The sequence below is a fragment of the Mustela lutreola genome, chromosome 9 (genome assembly GCF_030435805.1).
Source record: "Mustela lutreola isolate mMusLut2 chromosome 9, mMusLut2.pri, whole genome shotgun sequence".
Lineage (NCBI taxonomy): Eukaryota > Metazoa > Chordata > Mammalia > Carnivora > Mustelidae > Mustela > Mustela lutreola.
The window spans coordinates 140,254,193-140,276,216 of NC_081298.1; the positions used below are offsets into that span (position 1 = coordinate 140,254,193).

Consider the following 22,024-nt stretch of genomic DNA (forward strand, 5'->3'; position numbering starts at 1 on the left):
ATTCTTAAACTATCAGCTTTCATGAGCTCGTGTGAACCAGATCTAGAACACTCTTTCCAGTGGAGACCATATTGGATAGCACAGATTTCAGTCTTTTCCAGAACGTCAGCAGAATACACGTCACAGACAAGATCTGTGTATCATGGGGCGTGCCTAGGTGGCTCAGTGGGTTAAGCCTCTGCCTTTGGCTCAGGTCATGATCCTGGGGTCCTAGGATGGAGTCCCACATCGGGCTCCCTGCTCATCAGGGAGTCTGCTTCTCCCCCTCCCTCTGCCTGCTGCTCTCCCTGCTTGTGTGCTCATGCTTTCTCTCTCTCTCTCTGTCAAATAAATCAATTACATCTTTAAAAAAAAGAAAAGAAAGAAAGATCTGTGTATCATGCCACTCTTAAGTGCAAGAGGCTGGGCATTGAACATTTAGCCTTGTGGCCTCTAGAGTAGAGGAAAGCAGGGGTCAATGGAGACAGAAATGCACATGGAGTGAGTCACCTACACTCTACAGTTGTGTTCTGCCACACAATTGTGTCTACTACAGTTGTGTTCTAGAACTTCTTCAGTGATATACCAGTATGTTTTTATATACACACAAATGTGTATAGGGTTTTTTAGTACCTAAAACGGGATTATTCTTTAGTTCACTTTTTCCTGCTTCACTGATCTTTATTGTGTGTGTGCATATATGGATGTCTCCTTACTCACCGTTACTGAATTCCATAGTGGGGCTTTCTGTTTATTTTATTATTTCCATTTATTTTAACAATATCGTATTGGAGACATGTATTTGGTTCTCTGCATATCATTAGTGCTTTAATAAGTAATTTTTAAAAAGATTTTATTTATTTATTAGACAGACAGAGATCACAAGTAGGCAGAGAGGCAGGCAGGGGGAGGGGCGAAGCAGACTCCCCACTGAGCAGAGAGCCCGAAGCGGGGCTCGATCCCAGGACCCCGGGATCATGACCCGAGCTGAAGGCAGAGGCTTTAACCCACTGAGCCACCCAGGTGCCCCAGTAATTTTGTTTTTTAAAATAGACTCCACAAAGTGAAATTGGCAGCTCAAAGAATCTGTACAAATTGTGATGTATACTGCAAAATCACTCATCAAAAACAGAAAAGGGGCTGTTTAAAATTTCATCCCACCAATGCCTGTTTGAGAATGCCTGTTTTCCCTACCCAAACTGGATAGTGCCTGTTTTTAAACTTTTGCCAGTGATACTGGGCAAGTATTATCATTCTGTTCTATTCTGTTCTATTTAGAGCACTTGACCCAGTGAGAGAATGTGGGTGGGGAAGGGGCAGAAGGAGAGAGAGACTCCCAAGCAGGCCACACACCCAGTGTGGAGCCTGACGCAAGGCTCAGTCTCATGACCCTGAGATAATGACCTGAGCTGAAACCATGAGTTGGATGCTCAACTGACCAAGCCCCCCAGGTGCCCCTAATTCTTTTTTTTTTTTTAAGATTTTATTTAATTGAGAGAGAGAAAGCATGAGAGGGGAGGAGTCAGAGGGAGAAGCAGACTTCCCACTGAGCAGGGACCCGATGCAGGACTCCATCCTAGAACTCTAGGATCATGACCTGAGCCAAAGGCATTCGATTAACTGACAGAGCCATCCAGGTACCCTGGGTGCCCCTAATTCTGATATGCATTTCTGAGTGATTATTATGATTCCCTGATCATTCCTATCTTGAATCTCATTTATTTATTTTTTTAATTTATTATTATTATTTTTTTGTAACCACTATGCCCAACATGGGGCTCAAACTCAGGACCCTGAGATCGAGAGTCATCCTCTCCTCCAGCCGAGCCAGCCAGGAGCTGCTCATTTATTTTTCTAAATGGACTAACTTTATAATTTTTTTAAACTCTATTACTTACTTGTTCACATTCTCATCCATTTTCACTTGATTTGTTAAATCTTTTCTTGTTGATCTGTGGGATTTTTAAAATTAAAGATATTAATCTATATCTAGTGGACAATTTCTGTTGCTTATTTAATTCTCTGTCATCTGTCCTATAGAAATTTCCAGTGTTTATAGAGTAAATATTTGTCAGACTTTATCTTCATGGCATTTATGACTTTTGTCATGCTTATGAAGATTTTCCCTTGCCAAGATTTTGAGGGTATTTCTCTGTATATTGTTTTGGTACTTTTTGTTGTCCTATTTTTTTTTTTTTTACATTAATGTGGATTTGTGTGTGTGTGTGTGTGTGTGTGTGTGTGTAGGGTGAACTGGAAATTATTTTTATTTCTGAAAGGAGAACTAACTTTTTAATCTCCTTTCCCTCATTCATCCTTCTCCCACTAATTTCATGTACTAGTTTTATAATAAACAAAAACTTGTGGTTGAACGAGGCCTTTTTTGAACTTTCTTCTCTGTTTGGTTAATCTTTTGATCTGTTTATGAAACAATACTACGTTATAAATCACTGTGACATGTTCTTTTATCTGCCGCAATCGGGCAGGTCTTCCTCCTCGTATGTTTGTTTAGTTTTCCAGAAGACCTTGAGAGTCCGCTGGTCAGATCCCGCTGAAAGTATTGTCAGAATTTTGATTAGGGTCATGATGTTAAATTTAGAAATTAATTTGATAAGAGTGGAGTTTATGTTACTGGAATTTTCAAAATAAGTCTAGAATTAAATTCATCGATACTAACACATATTCTTCTCTCCCACGTCAGCCACTTCCGTATGCTTTCCCCAGGAATCAGTATGTCTCGGGGCTGACCGAGTGCGGGTGTTCTGACAGTTTCCTTTATGCGTGAGGAAAGCGGCCTTTTCTCTCAGTTCGCTGACAGTTCTGGTCCTTCCATGGAAACATCGTTCGTTCTACTACATGCCGTTCTCTGTACTGACGATGCCTGCTTTTCCCTTTGGCTCATCCTCATGATGATAAGGACATAACTAGCCCTTTCATACTGAATCAACTGTGTTTGTCCAAACAGCGCTAGCCGGTCCGGATATTTTATCGTAAAGCGCGGTCAGCTGTGGGACACCGAGCGCGTCCCGCGGAACGACTTGGGCTCGCGCGGCTGACAAACCACCACACCAGACTCGGCGGCGTCACGGCCGCGCGTTGCTGTTTCTCGGGGTCCGTGTGCTGGCGGGGCTCGGCCGGACAGTCTTCGCTCGCGGACGTCGGGAGGCGCCGCTCCGCGTCGGCCGGGACCCGGGCCCGGCGGAAGCGTGACCGTCGGACACACGGAGCTTCCCTGCGGCCGTGAAGTGGGCGGCGCGCCCGGAGGCCCGCGGGGGGCTGCCGGCTGGGACCCGCCGACTGCGGCCGGCCTGGTCTGCTCGGGGCGGCGGCCGGGCTGAGCGCGCGGAGGACGAGACGGAACCGCAGGAAGCCGCAGGACGTGTGACCGGGTCTTGCAGGCTCAGGAAGTCGTTTCTGTGACGTTCTGTTGGGAACCAGGGCCTTGTCCAGCGCCTGCCCCGGGGAAGAGGACGGTCCTCCGGCTCCTGCCGGGCGGGGCTGCGTGGCCGCAATCTGAAGACCGTCGTGTGGCTCCCCTGCTGAGACCCCCAGGGGGTCGCCTCCGGACGGGCCGCAAGCTCGACCCGTCCGTCTGCTCAGCCGAGCCGTTGCTCTGCGGATGAGGCGTCCTCCGTGCGCTCCGCAGCTCCGCCGCAGCTCGGCGCGGGAGCCCCAGCGCGCTCGCCGGGCAGGCCTGGGCCCCCTGCGCCCAGTACGCAGCCGTGAGCCGTGAGCGGGTGCTTGCAGGGCCCTTCCGTGAAACGAGGACGGGAGTGCAAGTGTCTTAGCGACCTCTGCAGCAGAGCGATGGGGACGTCCAGCTGGACACCCGCTACCCGTTGCTTGAGGGGTGCCCCGTCTCGTCCCTGCCAGTTGGTCTCTGTGGCTCTTTCTCCACACCCTGGGCTGGCATTCCTTCTATACAAGAAACGGCCAGATTGTGCGGCCAAGCAGCTTTCTTTGCCCGCCACCTACCAGTAGACGACTGGGGACAGAAAGTCGTCTTCAGTTTGAACTGCTGCTCCTTTCCATCCCGTCTTTCTGAAAGGCTCCTGGGAGCTTCCCGTGTCTGTAAATCTCCTGCATTAGACAGAAGCTCCTCCCACGGACCTCTTGTAGACCGTGTCCTTTCACTGTGGTCTGAAAGTGCTGTGTGACAGCACCTTCCAGGTTCTAGAAAACGTTCTTGCCTGGCGGAGAGTCTAAGATGCATATCCTGAAGATTTGGGGAACTGTTGCTTTTCCCGAGAGGTTTCCTAAAGATGTGCCTGTACATCTTCCTGAGAAGTCATTAAAGGTTACTCTTGACTTCGTCTTTACTGTGATTACTTTGTGACTGGAAAGTACAAAGTACTTTCAGTACTTTTGTCCTGAACCCTTTCTATTTTTGTCTAAATTCTGCTGAAAACCTGAATACTGCTCAGTTTTAGCTCATTGCTCTATCAGCATACCTCGCTGTACGCATCTAGAAGGAACCCGCTGGCACTGTTGGCAAACAGTATGTGTTCTGTGTTCCATGTTGGAGTGACCAGCAGTGTTAGCCAGTTTCTGTAGCTTCCAGGGACCGTTTCCTGACTGCCCTTCCGATCTTCACTCGCCGTCTCCTTCGGGCCTTTCCACTTCCCACCCGCACGCAGTCCTCAAGCCCATGCTCTGTGTTCCAGATTTTTATTGTGATCACCAACTTGTGCTCTGATTCTCCCACTCTGCACAACTGTGGTGGCCTAAAATACATACGGATGTTCTTCCGCTGGTGATTCTGTGGGTTGGGAATTCAGGAAAGGCTCCGCTGGATAGATTGTCTCTTAGGGATAGACATCGGCTTCTTCACTCACGTCTTACGATCTGGTGTCTGTGTCACTCTCTCTCCTACACGGCGTCTCATCCTCCAGAGCCTCTCTGTGGGGTGGTCTCAGGACAGTCGCACTTCTTTCACGACACCTTCTTTCACGACAGCCAGCTTCCAAAAGGCAAGAAGTAGAAAGTGCCAGGCCAGTTACCGGCTATGCCTGGAACTAGCGAAGCGTTACTTGTGCGGCCATCTACTGCCAAAGGAGCTGGAAGGCCAACCGGAATTCAAATTGGATAGAGAAATAGACTCTTGTTCAAATGGGGGAAGCAGAAGATTGGGTCGTAGAAGAGCCTATGAAAGGGAGACATTGTTGTGGGCATCCTTGGGAAACACAATCAGCCACAGGGTTTTTAGAAATTACGTTAAGATTGATTTGTCAACACTGTGTGTGTGAGTAGGCATGTGTGCTACTTGGCCGGATACATTTATCGGGAGGCTGTCAGCTTTGTACAACATTGGAAAGAGCTGTCCTCCTTTTTTTTGCCTCCCTCAGGAATAATTAAACTAGATCGAAATTACCTATTTGTCTAAAGTTAAAAAGATTTCTTTTTAAAAACAGTATTTATTTATTTGAGAGAGAGAAAGTGCATGTGCGTGTGAGTCAGGGGAGGGGCAGAGGGAAAGGGAAAGTGAGAGCGAATCCTCAGGTAGGCTCCCTGCTCAGCAGGGACGTGAGACTGGATCCCAGGACCCTGAGGTCATGACCTGAGCCAAAATGAGGAGTCAGACACTCAACCGACTGAGCCACCCCGCGCCCCGAGTTTTTTTAAAAGATATCTCTCGTGAAACCATCTGACTTGCCTACACAGGGAACTTAAGATTTTTAACTTCCCCAGATACGTTGGGCTTTTCCTGTTGATTTCTTCTCTGTGATCAGTGTGTAGAAAGTCCTCCCCCAATCTGAAAACGTCTGGATGTTTATCCACGTTTCCTGTGTGTCTGCTTCTTCCGTGGTACAGTAGTTCTTCAGACGTCTAGAATGATGCCAGGAACTGTTGAGATGATCGTCCTCCCCGCTCACTTGCACTGTAGCCTTCATGCCACGTGGTCTTGTGTGTTCTAGAGTCTGTTTCTGTTCTCTTCATTCTGATACGTAAAGTCTTCCATACCCTGTGTTTAATTATTGTAACTCTGTCCCAAGCACCTCGAGAATCCGAAAAATCACTAAATGTTCACGCCTCTAAAACATGAGTAAAAGCCACCTGATCCACACTAAGGATGTGTGATTTTAGACTTGAGAACAAGTTTTTAAAATCCTATTAGGAATTTGTTTAATGTGTAATTTAGCCAAATATTTTTGTGCCAAATTGTGTTTTCTAAAAAGAAGGAGGAGTAAATAGAAGAAATACCAATACTCGCAGTTTTATACTTGTGACTGTGACTTGCAAATCTATAATTTGGTCTAGGGAGGTCTTTCAGAAGGAAACAAATAATAAAGGCCCTAATTAGAGGCATCCACCATTGAAGATGGTACAAAATCCACAAATGTAAACTGAAATAGAACTAGTAAAGAGTTTTTACTTTTTACTGAAGAAAGCTATTTGTGGAATAGATCTAGAAATATTTAATTTTTGAACCATTTAAATTTTGAATCATATGGTTAATAAATTACCTTAAAATGTATTCTTTAACAAAATGAATCTTTTACTTTGACTAATCTAGTTTATTTTTGTTTTCCAGATATTGTTTTGTGTTTGCTTTGGGATACCTCACAGTGTGCCAAATTACTAGAGTCTATATCTTTGATTATGGACAATACTCTGCTGATTTTTCAGGGTAAGAGTAACACTTTTAACTCAGTTGCCTGTTTTTCTCTCTTCTAACTTGTTGGTGAAAGGACAAAATACAGTTGTATTTAGTAGTTCAAATGAAAAGTGATTGACAGACGTTTTAGTTGAAGATTGTTTTATGAATTTAGACTTTTTTTTGAAGATTATTTGAGAGAGAGAGAGTGAGTGAGTGCAGGCACACAAGGGAGCCTGAGCAGGGGTGGGGCAGAGGGAGAGAGAGAGAGAGGGAGAATACCCAGCAGACTCCCCACTGAGTGAGGAGCTTGACATGGGGCTCGATCTTACAACCCAGAGATCATGACCTAAGCAGAAATCAAGAGTTGGATGCTTAACCAAGAGAGCCAACCCAGATGCCCTAAATTTAGATGTTTTCTTCTTGTGAAGTGGTCTTTTATGGTGCTGTATAATCACAAAAAGAACTTGTCCTTTTAAGTTGACATATATATAATTTCTAAATATGTAGCAATTAAATTTTTCTATGGCATTGATATTGGAAGCATTCTCTAATTTTATGGAAATTTTTGCCATCAGATGTAACTGTCGAAAACCAGCGCCTTGGAATCTGTCCTTGATTCTCTGTTTCTTTCTTTGTTCTCCTAAGCCTCTTTTGAATTCACCAGCTTCTACATAAGATCTGGTCACTTCTTCTTGGTTCTTAATAGCCCTGGAGACTTTTCTTTGGACCAAAGGTCCTTGGCCTAGCCTTGTCTTCTGAATTTCCTGGAGAAGACACTTGAGTGTATATTTTACTTGTACGCATTTCACTTTTATGGAATGTTCTACATTCTTATGTCTAGTATTCCACTGAGCCATGGAAATAACTTCTGCCTTTTGTTCCTTCAAAAGGCAGGTAGTTCCTCTGTGGTACTCGTTGTCCTGTAACAAAACTGATTAAATGCCTGCTTCAAGGTAAATGTAGTCCAAGTCCCTAAAGACTAACTTGCTCACCATCTTTATAAAAGGACCTCTGCTAAGGATAAGCAAAGTAGAAAAAATAAAGTATATCATGGGATCGATGAAAAAGAGTAAATTCAACAGTAGGAATAGACCAAAGTTGTATGACCTTAGAGAAAAATTACTGCTATGAAACAAGAGAATTTTAGAAGTTGAAATTTCTTTTCTCCTTCATGGGATTCAAGTAGATTTTACTTTTTAAAACCGATTTCTTGCATACAAAAGAACAAACAAAACCAAGCCCAAACGAACCAATTAAATACACTAAAAAAACTAGTTAAATTAGTGATATGTTGAGTAGAATAAGGAAATATACCTGGAATTCAGAAAAGGAGAAGAGATGCTGGTGATTTAGTGTATAAGTAATAGATATTATAGAAAAAGAGCTAATGGGCTGTATCAGTGAATATGTTGAGCCACTGAAAGTCTTTGGAATTTGAAGACGTAAGCCAGGTTGCATGTTGTCGTTGGGTATAATGCAAGTAGGAGCTAGTTGTGAATACTTAAAAGAGTCAAGGTCACCTAGTTTAAGCCTCTGGGAGCCGTTACCTTGGTGGTCTCATTCATCGGGGTCTCCTTAGTGCTTAGCACATGGTGGCATTAAATAGACACTTCCTGAATCAGTAATAGTAATACCTTAGTAAAGAAGAATGTAGAAAATACAGTGAGAAGAATGGGGGGGGGGCGGGGAATAATAAATACAATGTGAGCAAAGCTCTGTGATCTAAGAGAGAAATTTATAGCTTCAGTGTTCGCCTTATAATGAATTTAGAAATGAATGAAGCATTTAGAATGAAATAAAAGCAAAAAGCATCCTCCTGACAAATTGAGTTTATGCATGTAGATCACAGAAATGTTAGCTCTAGCAACTGGAGGTGAGACTGTAAAGTTAGGAATTTCCCATTTGCCTTCTCGAGTGCTCGGACGCTGCACCTGCGTGCCGGGGCGCAAAGCAGGCCTGGCTCTGCCACCACTGCTCTGTCTCTCTAGCTTATATTTTGGGATCCCACATTCTACTTCATTTAAAAAATACCATGCTGCTTGTATTTTTAAATGGCCAGATTGACAAAGTAATCCAATGTCGCCAAATTGAGGTCATGAATGCAGTTGGCGTGAGTACAGATTGGCACGATGCCGTGTTCGCTGGGCCCTCACCACCCCTCCTCTGATTTGATCCTGGCTGTTACCTTTCTTCTTTCTCTCACCTGACGTTCTAAACTCTGGTTCACTACGCCTCTCTAGCTGGGGATAGGCTCCCTGCTGTTTAAGCAACAGCCCAATTTCAGTGACTCGGCGTGATAATGATAAACGTTTATTTCTCAGTCACGTGGCAGTCCTCTAAAGAGGGACCCTTTGCTTCCCGCACTGATTTAGGGAAGGTTCTTTCCCAGGGTTTCACCTCCCCTCGCATCCCTGGAATCCTCCCGATGACGCTGACAGAGGTGCTGTGCACGAGCAGATGAGGGCAGGCCTCCTCACCACTGCTGCCGGCATCCTACTGGAAGGGACCGCTTACGTGACCCACAAATTAGAGGGTAGTTTGCAGTAAGAGCCAAAGGCAGGTTTAAAATAGCTTTTTCTATGACATGGCTTGAAATATTTTGCTAAAATTTAAAATTTCATCTCAGTATTTAAATGTCATTTAAAATGTTTAAGTATGTGGGAGAAAAACAACAGAGCACGTTAAAGATGGATAGGCTGGTAGCAGACTCCCAGTTTAATGTGTAATGTGTGTCCCCGAGGAGGAAGCATTTGACCATCGGCAGTAGACTGATACAGATGGGGCAGAGACAAATTAGCTGAAGGAGGCCATCTGGCAGAATGAAGTTGGGAGGACTTTTTTGTTTGTTTGTTTGTTTTTATGGGATACAGGACAGAAAAGAAGCCATCTAGAGGCAAACTCTTCCCCTAATGAAATATTTAGGGATTTAGAAGTGTTGGGTGTGTTTAACACATGAGTAGAAAAGATTATAACTTGATCCTGATTCGGGTAAATATCCAAAATGTTGGGTGTTTGCAGAAGGTAGAGTTGAATACAGTGAACGGTCCTTTGTCCTACGCTCCAGCCCTGAGTTTGGCAGCAGAGGAAGTGAGGCGGGGCTTGTGCTGGGGAATCACGTGGGAGCTCTTTTGTATGAGGCGGTCTTACTTGCATGGGGCACAGGAAACTGATAGTGTGTGTGTGCGCGCGCGCGACTGTGCGCACGTGTGTGTGTGCGCGAGTGACTGTGCGTGTGTGTGTGACTGTGCGCGTGCGTGTGTGTGCGTGTGACTGTGTGTGTGTGTGTGTGTGTGTGTAGTTAGCCATGAGATCAAGATATGTTTAAAACGATCAGATAAAGGGACTCACTTTTTTTTTTTTTTTTTAAAGAATGTAGTTATTGGAGAGAGAACACAAGTTGGGATGGGGTTGTGGGGAGCAGAGGGAGAAGCTGACTGCTGAGCAGGGAGCCGGGTGCGGGCCTGGATCCCAGGACCCTGAGATCAGGACCTGAGCTGAAGGCAGAGGCTTAACCTACTGAGCCACTCAGGCGCCCTTAAGGGACTCACTTCTTAATAGAAGTTTCTTTTCACAGGAAGGCTGACTTTCATGCTAGCCTCAGAAAATAGATACAGGGGCACCTGGGTGGCTCAGTGGGTTAAAGCCTCTGCCTTTGGCTCAGGTCATGATCCCAGGGTCCTGGGATCAAGCCCCACATTGGGCTCTCTGCTCGGTGGAGATCCTGCTTCCTCCTCTCTCTGCCTGCCTCTCTGCCTATTTGTGATCTCTGTCTGTCAAATAAATAAATAAAATCTTTTTTTAAAAAAAGACAATAGATAAAGAAGTATAAAATAATTAAATAGCTTCCCTTTATATCTGCAATAACGAGTTAGCAGATACAATAGAGAAGGGATCCTAGTTTCACAAGCAATTATTAAAAACTATGATATGTCTAGGAGTACATGTAAAAGGAAATACACAGGACTTCTGTCTAGAAAACCATAAAACTTTATGGTAGGATATAAAAGAACACTAACTGGAGAAACATCTTGTGATTCAGATGGTAAAATTTAGTATTACAAAGATGGTAATTCCTCTCAAATTAATCTGTAGGTGTAAGGCAGCTCAAGGTGGGGTCTTGAGGGAAATGAGATGAACTGAAAAGTTTTTCTAGAAGTGTAAGGGCTTGAGAGTAACTATTTCAGTATAAAACATGCTACTGTTAAGGAGCAGTCACTTAAATATTACAGGATTGACACAGGATTAGACAAAGCCATGAAGCCAGAGGAGAGAAACAGACCCATGGGATCCGAGAAATAAGGGTACAGAATAGAAATGTTGGGATTATAGATCCAGTGGGGATGGGGAAAGCCCTTCTTGATTATTCGGTAAATGGTACTGAGACACAAGAAAGAAAGGCAAATGCTGGCATTCTTTGTAGACAGCTTGTAGACAGAAGCGAGAACAGATTTTTCTGGCAGGAAGGTAATGAGTTCTGATTGCAGTGTGTCGATTTTTGTAGTGCTGAAGGGGTACCTTCATGCATCCACCAAAAGAGAGGTACATGACATAATTTCAAATTAAGGATGTGTTTTAGAGCGAATCACGTAGTATCACATTCTTAACAAACATTGTATTACCACTTACTCAGCTAGGATTTATTGAGTATGTGCTATACTTTTCACTAGGTGCGAAGTACTTTTCGTAGGTGACAGTCCTGTCCAGCATAAGGGACAGACTCCTTGGTCTAAGTTACAGGTGGGATTGTCACATGGACTCCTTTTGTTTTGCTTTGTTTTTATTTGGGGCGTGGCGGGGGAGCAGAGGTCAAGGGAGAGAGAGAGAATCTTCAGCAGGTTCCATGCCCGACACGGGGCTTGATCTCACAGTCTCGAGATCGTGACCTGAGCTGAAATCAAGAGTTGGACGCTCAACCGACTGAGCAGCCAGACAGATGCCCTGCGTGCACGCCTTTTGGAAAGCCTTGCTCAAGCTGAGAGTCTTAATTGTAGGCATCTTTCTGTGCCCTGTGCCGAATCTAGAAGCCCCCCCCCCACCCCCACTCTCATCCCCCTCACCCTCCTGTCACACGGCTCCCACTAACTGTGTTGTAAGTGGGACGGATGTGAATTATTTAGCCGCTGAAACTTAATGTTCCGTGGGTCCTGTTTCATCCCGAGGGAGCATCTCCCTCACCTTGACCTAGGCTTGGTGAGAAGAAACCTCCTGTCCAGCTGCCGTCGGTCAAGTTACCGAGAGCGGCAGGTTTCTAGGCGGCTTGACTGGTCCGGCTTCCACCTTCCCTGAGCCTTCTCCGCTCTTGTGCGCGCTCGCGGAGCAGCCTACTCTGATGACCCTTCTCGGGGCTCTGCGGGTTTCTCGAGGCTCTGAGCCTCCCATGGGCTGTGCCGCACGGCCCCGCTCTCCGCTCGGAACTGTTGTGCAGCCTGTTCCCTGTGCCCGGGGTGCCCCGTGTGGGCACAGGGCACGTGGCTCCGATGCCAGGTTCCCCGTTCGAAGCCCTGTCTCATCTCTGCACACGTTCCTTTAACGCCTCCTTTGGTTCGTGGTACTTTCTTTCCGCGGTTATTCGCGTACCTGGTCATCTCCCTTGCAACGAGAAAGCCCCCCAGAGGTCGCGCTCCTGGCAGATTGCCGTGTTTGCTAAAGGAAGGTTTCAGCAGACACTTGCTGTGTCACGATACCGTCACACTGCTGCTTTATTTCGTCTACGCGGTGGCATCATTACCTTGATGGTTTACGTAATAACTTGAGGGGGGGCAGGGAAATGCTTCCAGGCTCCCGCAGGGATCGCCTCTGGTGGTGGGGTTCGGGTGACTGTTCTGACTTGTGTGGCTGCCCGGGCCCCGTCTGCTCCTCCCCCAGGGGTTTGGGAGGCCCCTCACACGGACATGCCCGAAACGGACGGCCCCTCCCTACCCTCCTGTGCTTATACTCAGCTACCTCCATCCTCCTGGGGAGCTGCTCTGGCCAGAAACCTTGGCGGCCTCGGGTCTCAGCGCTGCATCAAGTCCATGGTCAGATCGTCTTCTGACGCTGCCTCTTTACCCTCTGACCACAGCTGGGCTCCACCGCAGACTGCACGTGCCGCCACCATCCCCTCCTGGCCTTTTTATCCCGCCATGGTTCCCCAGTCTGTGTCAGCCCAGAGCTGGAACACGTCCATTTAAAACCAGGTGACTCTGTGCCAGAAATCCTCCAGTTCATGCATCGCTTGGTTCGGACGGAGCCCATCCTCACTCGCCCCTGCTGAAGCCCTCTGGGTCCCACTTCTGCCCCGCCCTGTCTCCAGCTTCTGCACCTGTCCCTGCTCCGCACCTGCTCCGGTCCTGTCTCCCCCTGGGCCAGTCACATTTCTGCCTGAGGACTGTTGAGCTGCTTTTCCCCCTTCTTGGACGTTCTTACCTCCACAAGCTGTCCGCTTGTTCCCGCTTGAAATGTCACCTTCGGGGTGAGGCTGGTTATTACAGCTGTGCCGGCAATCCCTCTTCCCCTGCCCTGCTCCGTTCCCATGCCCCACACTCAGTGGCATCTGGCCTTCTATGCATTGATCTGTTTATTTGTTTCTTATCTCTGTCCGGTCCGTTGTGAGGTTGGTGGCAGCGAGACCTGCATCTTGTGTCTCCAGCGCCTGGTTTATTGTAGGTGCTCGTTGAGCACCTGTTTCTGCATGAGGGAGGAAGGGGAACGAATGAGCGTGGCTCGCCCTTTCCGGCTCGTCTCCCGTTGGATTCCGGGATCCAGGGTGTGGGGCATGTTTGGCTGCAGGGTTTGCTCTTTGTGGAGGAAAGAGATGACTAAGGCGGAGACATGACAGTTCATCTCTGTTGCCAGGGGACTCACACCCTGCAGTGGCAAACTGACCTTTGACCTGGCAGGTGCTTGCCGCATTAGTAGGCACAGGTCTTTAGGGCGGGCGTCCTCTAGGGATGGTGGACAGTTAAGAAAGTGACTATTCTTCGTAGCATTCATTTTCTTTTATTTTTTTTTTATTACGTTCAATTAGCCAATATATAAAACATCATTAGTTTTCAATGTAGTGTTCCACGAGTCATTAGTTGCGTGTCACACCCGGTGCTCATCACGGCATGTGTCCTCCTTAATGCCCGCCCTGTATTCATCTTCTAATAACTCAGCTATTAACTGTGCTTGAATTCTGTGTGATAGAACTAACTCCTCTTCTTCTCATTATCTCTAGAGACAAAAGAGATGCGTATAGATGATTGTTAACTTCTGCATCCTTTTTTTTCTGTTTTAAGAAGTATAGTGCTATTAGTTCTTTATATAAGAGAGGGCTTTTAAAAAAATGTTACCTAAAGCTGTTTCATCAGTTGAAGTATTTATTTTGAACAGTTCAAGTCCATATTTTCCCACTTTCTTGGAAGAGGGCCAGCAGGGGTAAATACACGTCCACCCAGACACAGTGATGTCGTCATGTAGATGGTGCTGGTGGCTCCACCCACGACCCAGAGCTCACTCGGTGGAGGTTCTCCGTCCACCTTCTCGCCCTCCTCCATCCCTCAGACTCCACCCTGCGGGAAGCCAGAGGGCCTTTCTGACTCAAATCAAGTGGTCCCAGACTTTCTAGAACCCGGAAAGGGATGAGCTATTGTAGGTTCTGCCAGATGCAAAATCAACAGGTAGTTAAAATGTCAGTAAAGGTATAAGTGAAATAATGTCTGTTACCAAACAAGTTTTTATGAACAAAGTGCACTGTGGAGAAGACCCACAGCAGGTGATCTCTTTGAGAACATTGGAGTTGTTCTCATTTAGAAGCATTGGCTTTGCACCCTGGGTTCGGCATAGTAAGGTGAGACTGGTTCTCCTTCCTCTCACTCTGTTGTTTCCTGGTCTTGCCCATGCCTGTGTTGGCCTCGTCTGTTCATTTTCCCCTGGTTCACTTTCCTGAGTTCTTGTTTACCTCTTGGTGCCTTACTGAACCTTTTACTGTAGTACTGCCTGACTTTCATTTAGAACTTACTTCTGCAGTGCCTCTCTGTAGTAATTCTGCCTTCTAGCATTTTACTCTCACATTTGCCACCCCCCGTTCCCATTTCATGACAGGTTGGACCAGAGGCAGCAGGACTGTTTAAAATCAAAGGGAACATTCAGGGCTAATGATCACCAGTAAAGGAAATAAAATGATGTTGGGACATTTTTGCAAACTGGTTGGTTCTCTGAGCCCTTGTGTATGCCAGTTGTTGAAGGTGCAGAGATAAATAAAGCATTGTTCCTGGTGTTCAGTAGCCTATGACTTTCGTGGTGACAGGAAAGTAAACAAAAGAATTATAAAACAGTATGATGAATGCTTTCAAGCACGGATGAGAGTGGACAGGCAGGAGGGAGTGTGATCAACCTGTAGAAGGAGTGAGAGATCGTGACTGGACACTTGGAAGAATCTGTGTATTCGGCATTTTAAAAGTATTTATTTAGCACATGTCTTGAGCTAGGCACTGGGGATTCAGTAGTGAAAAAGACTGTTGGTTCCTTACCTCATGGACTTTCTAGAAAGGAAAGAGAGATTTTATTTATTTATTTTTATTTTTTAAAGATTTTATTTATTTATTTGACAGACAGAGATCACAAGTAGGCAGAGAGGCAGGCAGAAGGGAAGGGGGAAGCAGGCTCCCTGCTGAGAGCCTGACACGGGACTCGATCCCAGGACCCTGGGATCATGCATGACCTGAGCCAAAGGCAGAGGCTTAACCCACTGAGCCACCCAGGCGCCCCAGGAAAGAGAGGTTTTAAAACAGCCACTGTAATTGGATAAATGAAATACCCATGCACCTGAAAATATTTGGAAGGAAGCAAACAAGCCAGAGTTAAATGAAGAGCAGGTGTGGGCATCGTGGCTGAGGAGCTACGTGTGGTTGAGCTGTCCATTGGGCTTCTAGTACGAAGTGACCTCATAGCTGGGACTTGAAGAAGGAGCCGTCCTCGCAGAACGTTTCCAGAGAGAGAGGTCCAAGTGGATGGAGCAACGTTTGGAAAGACTTGGGAGCACTGAGCTCTGCTCCCTGCCGTCTTCCCGTCCCTGTTAGGGACGTGCTTCCCGGATGGAACAGCACAGCCTCCCACGACCCGTTCTCCCAGCCCAGCTCCACGCCGGGAGGCAGCCTGCGGCCGGGGCACTGGGGCGCAAGGAGGGCCCGTACACAGGAAGCACATATTTGTATTTTGGGAACATCTCAGCTATCTGTACTTAACAGTTTAGTATGTCACTGTGCGGATAAGCTTCCTTATTTGACCAGCCATTTTGGTATTATGTCTTGAGGAAAAGAGGGAATTAGAATTTAGAACTGAAGAGTATTTTATAATTCTTTGGTGAGAATGAGGCAGGATGACAAAAGTGATTCTCTGCCCCCAGGGAAGTGGGAATCATCGTTTTTGCAAACCTCGGAGGCCCGTGAGACCTCCTGCAGGCTGACACAGCTCCTGGGTGCTCCTAGCAGGCTGGGGCAGCGGTGGGCTGAGGGCTCGTCTCCCGAGAGCGAGCGGTGTAGGAGGAAGAACTGACTTTTCAGGGAACCCAAGGGGACTCCCCTCCTTTGTGCACTGTTAGAGCAGTTGTCCTCTGACACGTGTGAGTGTGTGTATGTGTGTGTGAGAGAGAGAGATCTTGTCTGCTGGGTGAAGAGAAGGAGCTGTAAGTTCTCAGGCGCCGGGCTCTGAGCATCTCATGGCCTCCCAGGGCGTCCATCTTGGCCACGCGTTGAAGGATGCTTGTGTTTGTCCAGAGGCAGAGCAGACCTTGGCCAGCCTCGTGCTCCGAGCGTGGGGCAGCGGGAGGGCACCGGGTCTCAGTGGTGGGGTCTGGGCCTCCTCCCGCTGCTTGCTGCGCTGTGGCTGGCCCGTCCTGCCTTCCTGGTGCCGTGGACGCCGTGCGGACTCCGAGCATGCAGAGTCACAAGCTCTGCTTGTAGGCAACACGGCATTTCCTGGTTTTAGTGAAATTCCAAAAATATAAATGAATTCCTTGTGATTAGTTGTTCTGCGATAGGAGTGTCTGTAAGCTAACGTAGTAAAGGATGAATGTGTATGCTGGTGGCTTTCTTACATGGATTTACGTATTCTCCCTGTCCAAGCTATCCATGCCATTACACATCCTAAATTATGGAGAAAAGATTGCCATTTCCTTAACTTGACATCACTCAGAGCCGTCTTTAAAGGGTGCTTTAGGCACTGTCCCTAGGGTGGCTCTCAACAGGCCTTTAGTCCTGGGGGTCCCAGAGCAGCGAGCTGGACGCTGTCCTGTTTCTCCCTCCCCCGTCCCTCCCGTGCTCTTCTACATTTCTCACCCCCCCTCTTAATTTTCTACCTTTTCCCCTTTTCCCAACTCACTTTCCACCTGCATGTCAGCTGAGGCAAAAGGCAGCATGGTATGTTGGAAAGTCAAAACCCAGAAGCCAGGGCCATGCCTGATGCCTGGGGCTCTTTCCCCCCAGCCTCTGTTCTATCTCCAACGATGGAGGGGCCGGGCGGCGCTGCTTACCCCGGGGGTCGGGGTCGCGGGTGGAGCCTGAGCCGGAAGGAGTTCCTCCCTCCCGCTCTCTGTCTGCCTGCCTCCTTCCACGCCCTCCCCTTCTCTTGTCCTGTCTTTTCTTCCCTCCTTTCCCCCTTCCTCCTGGACCTTCCCCAAACACAGCAGCCCCTGGACTATCTCTTTGAAATCCCTCCAAGGTCTTTTTGTGTGTTGTAAAAGTCAGCATTTTGTAGTTGTATAAGCAGAAGAAACTCTTTTTCATACATCATAAGTATTATTTTAAGTTTCTGCTTTTAAATACGTGTTTTTTATTTTGTCACAGCCCAATGATGATAATTACCCAGAAGATCACTAGTTTGGCTTATGAAATTCATGATGGTAAGAATTTAGAAATTAACTTTTTGTCACTGAAAGAAATCCTATTCAAATGTACTTTCATCTGAGAAACGACCCTCGCTTTCCACTCTGTATTCGAGGAAGTCAGAGAGGGGAGTCTTTAACTCTGCATAGGTTCACTAAAGTGTATTTATTTTTCTGCAGTGTTTCATCTCAGTTTCACACTTGATCCAGTGACAAAACCAGTGTAAAGGAATGGGATCCCGCTGTAGGACCCACATTAGTGGCAAATATAAAGGAAATAGACGTTTGATCTGAGTCAAGTGTTATTAGTCCCTGTTTCATTTGTGTCACATTTTTATTAATATTTGAATGTTTTTCCCCATGCCCCTTATCCCTTAATGTATACACACAGTGACATCTGTTTTTAGCATAAATATTTGTAAGTTCGGATTTTATGTCTTCCGTGGATGGACACGTTGCCATAGGAAATGCTAACAGTCTGGGCCATGAGTCACAACTTCGACTCTGGTTTCTTCACAGACTGGAGGAGCGTCCCCATGAGACCCATCACTTGTAGTGGCCCAGGGAGCTTCTGGCACGGGACGTTTAGCCCCACTGTATACATCGCCTGTCCTGTACCCTCTGGTACGGAAGACCTACAAATAATTTTTAAGGATGGTGTTTGCCTCTTAATTTAGTCCTCCTTTGGTCTTTAAATTGGGCTTAGAATCGAGTAAGTGGTTGTGTAATTGCAAATCCTATCCCCTCTTTGGGGAGAGAAGGTAAAGAAATGGATGGAGAAGGTATATGAGTCCAGTTTTCATTCCTCAGAGTCACGCAGAGGTAAGGAAATCATTCCTTGCTTCATGTTGAGCTTCTAGCCCTTAATACCGATTAGTCATTGAAGCCATCTAATAATAGATCTTAATGCCCCCTTTTGAAAGTCATAGTGTTTGCTATTAAATATGCTAGCATTTTAGAATTTTTAAGTTAATAATAATTTCCTCTAGAGAAGGGTCAGGTTTGTGCCCTGACATGTGTTATTTATCTCCTACAGACCTAGATGAGTTGGGTTCCATGATGCTCCTTTGATATGACTGAACCTGTGTTGCAATGAGAAAGAAAGGAACCAGTTATTCAAAAATTGGGATTATAGCTTGAATTTCCATTGATAAAAGCTGTGCAAGTGTGAATGGGGAAAAATGCCATTCTTTTCTTGGAAACCATAATTGATAAAGGTACCTGTTTTTATTTTTCAGGGATGTTTCGGAAGGATGAAGAGCTGACATCCTCACAGAGGGGTCTAGCTGTGAGGTACGTGCCCTCTTACTGTGTCCAGCCTTGGTTCATGCGGTCTCTGCCTGGGATGCACTTTACTCTCCCGGCTAAGACTGACTCATCGTGCTGGAGGTACCGACTTTGGAAACCAAACCTTCCCCCCTCCGCACACCGCCCTGACACCAGATCTTGCTAGGTTAGGCTGCGAGTGCCTTCTCAGGCTCCCATGGTACATTGGACATACCAGCCTGCACGTGCCTCTTATGTATCATGGATATCACTAAATTTTCTGTCTCTCCTGTGATTTTCTGAGTTCCCTGAAGACAGTCCTCATGTCTGCCATGAGGTAATGAGTGATCATCGCTGCTTCTGTTTATAGACCGACAACTTGATGGCAGGAATTGGGCTAAGACATGGTAATACAGCACATAGATGCCGTGCTTTGAGATAATGAAGAACCAGTAAGATCTCAGTATTGTTTGAGGAATTCTTTCTGGGTAGGTTTCTACTTCATTTATGACAGTCCTCTGTTGACGAACTGAAGGAATATCTTGATTTCTTGGAAGGCTCTATCTTAATCTAATTAGAGATCGAATACTCGTTTTACCTAAAGAAAAATTCCTAGGAAGCGCCTTGTTCTCTGTGAATCTAGAACTAACAGATCATGGCGGTCAGAAGAATGAGGTTAAGTGTGTGATAGCGGACGGACCCTGCCCTGAATGTTCACTTTTGGTGGCATGTCTTGGGAATATTCTTATACTTTCCCCATCTTTAAGATTATTTTACTTTGATATTGTCTGCAGTCAGTACTTACATACCAGTAAGTGTGCACTTGAATATGCACAGTCCGTGAGAGATGACCTTGATCTGGGTTCTGTGATCTTCAGGCGCCCTTTGTCCATCCCTGTCACCTCTGATTAGGAGACACTCTGCCCCCGTTTCTGCCTTGCCCTCCCACACACCCAGCTGGCAAAACCCCAAGCCCTATTAAATTCGACTCTCTGCCTACCGACACAGTGGAGGAAAGCAGAGCCGAAAAACATTCATTGCCGATTGGACCTGCTGTGAGTGCGTTACCACAAGTGTAGAGTCAGGGCCTTCGTGTTGCCAGGAGTTCGGCTGCGTCTGTCCTGTCCACTCCCACCCCGGTCCCTCTCGGCACCCCCCCAGCTTCTGTGTGCTCCTTCCTCCGACTCCCAGCACCCCTCCCCGCACTCATTCGGGCTGGAGCGAAGTTTGCTTCTTGGAGAAAAGAAAGGCAGCTCCGCTTCATTTTGCTGCCACTGAACCTGCCAGGCTGCCCGCGTCTGTGGCAAACACTCCACTTTCTGCCCCACACGGAGGATTCACTGGCCTGCCTGAGGCAGCTTCTCACTTCGGGCTGAATCCAGCCGCTTCTCTTCAACTCGAGGATTTTGCTTCTTCCATTGTCCGTCCCTTGCATGGCCGCTCGTCGTTTCTCCATCATTTCGTGCTGAGAGGAGACACACCTTTACCTCGCTTGCCCTTCGAGCTCCCTCCGCATTGCTCTGCAGCCTGTAACGCGAGACTGTGAGAGATGCAGGTCCCTGTCCCCGTCCTCACGCCCTTCCCTCCTCAGCCCCCCGCAGTCGGGTCCGTCCCCACCGCTGGTCGGACAGCGAGCTTCAGGGGGACCCGCAGCCTCGGGGGGTGGAACAGGCAGCCTCGGTGCGCGGCAGCTCAGCCTCTCCGCACCGTCCGACCCAGCGGACCGCACCGTCCGTGGATATATTCTTCTCTCGTCTTCTGGGGAATCCCCCCCCCCGCCCTTGGTTTTCCTCCTGCCTCTCTGGCTGTTTCCTGCTGTCTTCGCGGAATCCTCCCCCTCCGAGGCTCACCCCTAAGTATTCGTGGTTGCGAGGCACAGGCTTGGACGGCTCCATCTTCTCTGGGGACCACGTTCCGTCCCCTGGCCCTAACCGCTGTCCATGTACTTGCGGCTTGTAACGGTCCTCCCACCTGTCCCCTGAGCTCCAGCTCGTTTCAGTGTCCCCGCGGGGATCCGAGCCGGCGTCTCAGCTAGAACACGTTCCAGACAGAACTCCCGAGTTCTGCCCCCCCCCCCCTGCAGCCCGCCACCCGCCAGGTTCACAGCGGCACCATTTGTCACAGGGCCTTAGGGTGAGCACTTGGGCAGACTCACGTGTTCGTACTGCAGACCCTCTCCACTGACAAGTTCACTCTTCCTTGGAGATCTGTCTCTCATGTGACCATGACATCGGACTGTCCCTGATCTGACCGGCTTTTCACCACTCCCACCGAGATCGGCCCAGCGGGGCCCTCACTCTCTACTTGGTCTCCTGGAACAGCCTCGCCGGCAGGACTCAGAGTTCTTCTTCTTATTTTTTTTTTTTAAGATTTTATTTATTGGGGCACCTGGGTGGCTCAGTGAGTTAAGCCGCTGCCTTCGGCTCAGGTCATGATCTCAGGGTCCTGGGATCGAGTCCCACATCGGGCTCTCTGCTCAGCGGGGAGCCTGCTTCCTCCTCTCTCTGCCTGCCTCTCTGTCTGCTTGTGATCTCTGTCTGTCAAATAAATAAATAAAATCTTTAAAAAAAAAAGATTTTATTTATTTATTGGACAGCACAAGTAGGCAGGGAAGCAGGCTCCTTGCTGAGCAGAGAGTCTGATGCAGGGCTCGATCCCAAGACCCTGAGATCATGACCGAAGGCAGAGGCTTTAACCACTGAGCCACCCAGGCACCCCAGAGTTCTGTCTCCTTGCCCCCCACCGTCTACTTTCCACTCAGCGGCCAGAGGGGTTAGGTTATTCTCTGAGGGAAAACCCACAGCGGCTTTTCCTGTAGCTGACTGGGAGCAGCACTTAGGACCACCAGGTTCAAGACCTGATAAGAACTAGTAGCTCTACTGCTCGTAACTACACAGAGATCCTCGTCAGAAACCGCCTTTCCCGCTGTCACTCTCTGTCCTCTGCCATGCTTGATTTTTCTTCACAATATATATTACTGTCTGGTATTGTCTGGTATTTGGATTGTCCTTCTCTCTGTCTTTCTAGTACACACTTCTGTGAGGAGAGAACTTTGGCCCATGTATCATTCTGTCCTCATCACCTCAACAGCGGTTCACCAACGAGGGTGCTTGTGCCCCCGCAGGAGTCATTTTTGGTTGTCACGGTGGAGGGGGAGGGGCTGCGGACATCTGGTGGGTGGAGGCCAGGATGTCCTAAACATGTCGCGGTGCTCAGGACAGCCCCCTACAACAAGGAAGTATTGTCCCAAAAAGTCCGTAGTGCCGAGAAGCTCGAACCTGTGGAGTTGATTCCAAATAAATACTTAATGGAATGAAAGGATGATTCTTTCCTTTAAT

General features: G+C 47.5%; 1 protein-coding gene across 3 annotated transcripts in view; it reads left to right on the forward strand.

Annotated features, from left to right (window-relative positions):
* Positions 1 to 22,024, forward strand: part of MBOAT2 (membrane bound O-acyltransferase domain containing 2) — a 114,576-nt gene that overhangs the window by 76,084 nt on the left and 16,468 nt on the right. For 2 of the 3 annotated variants that reach the window (XM_059132702.1, XM_059132704.1), the window contains 3 exons: positions 6,512 to 6,607; positions 17,383 to 17,438; positions 18,659 to 18,713. In XM_059132702.1, coding sequence (XP_058988685.1) covers positions 6,512 to 6,607; positions 17,383 to 17,438; positions 18,659 to 18,713 — 207 coding nt within the window. The remainder of the gene's footprint in view (positions 1 to 6,511; positions 6,608 to 17,382; positions 17,439 to 18,658; positions 18,714 to 22,024) is intronic. The other variant, XM_059132703.1, reaches the window with a different exon arrangement.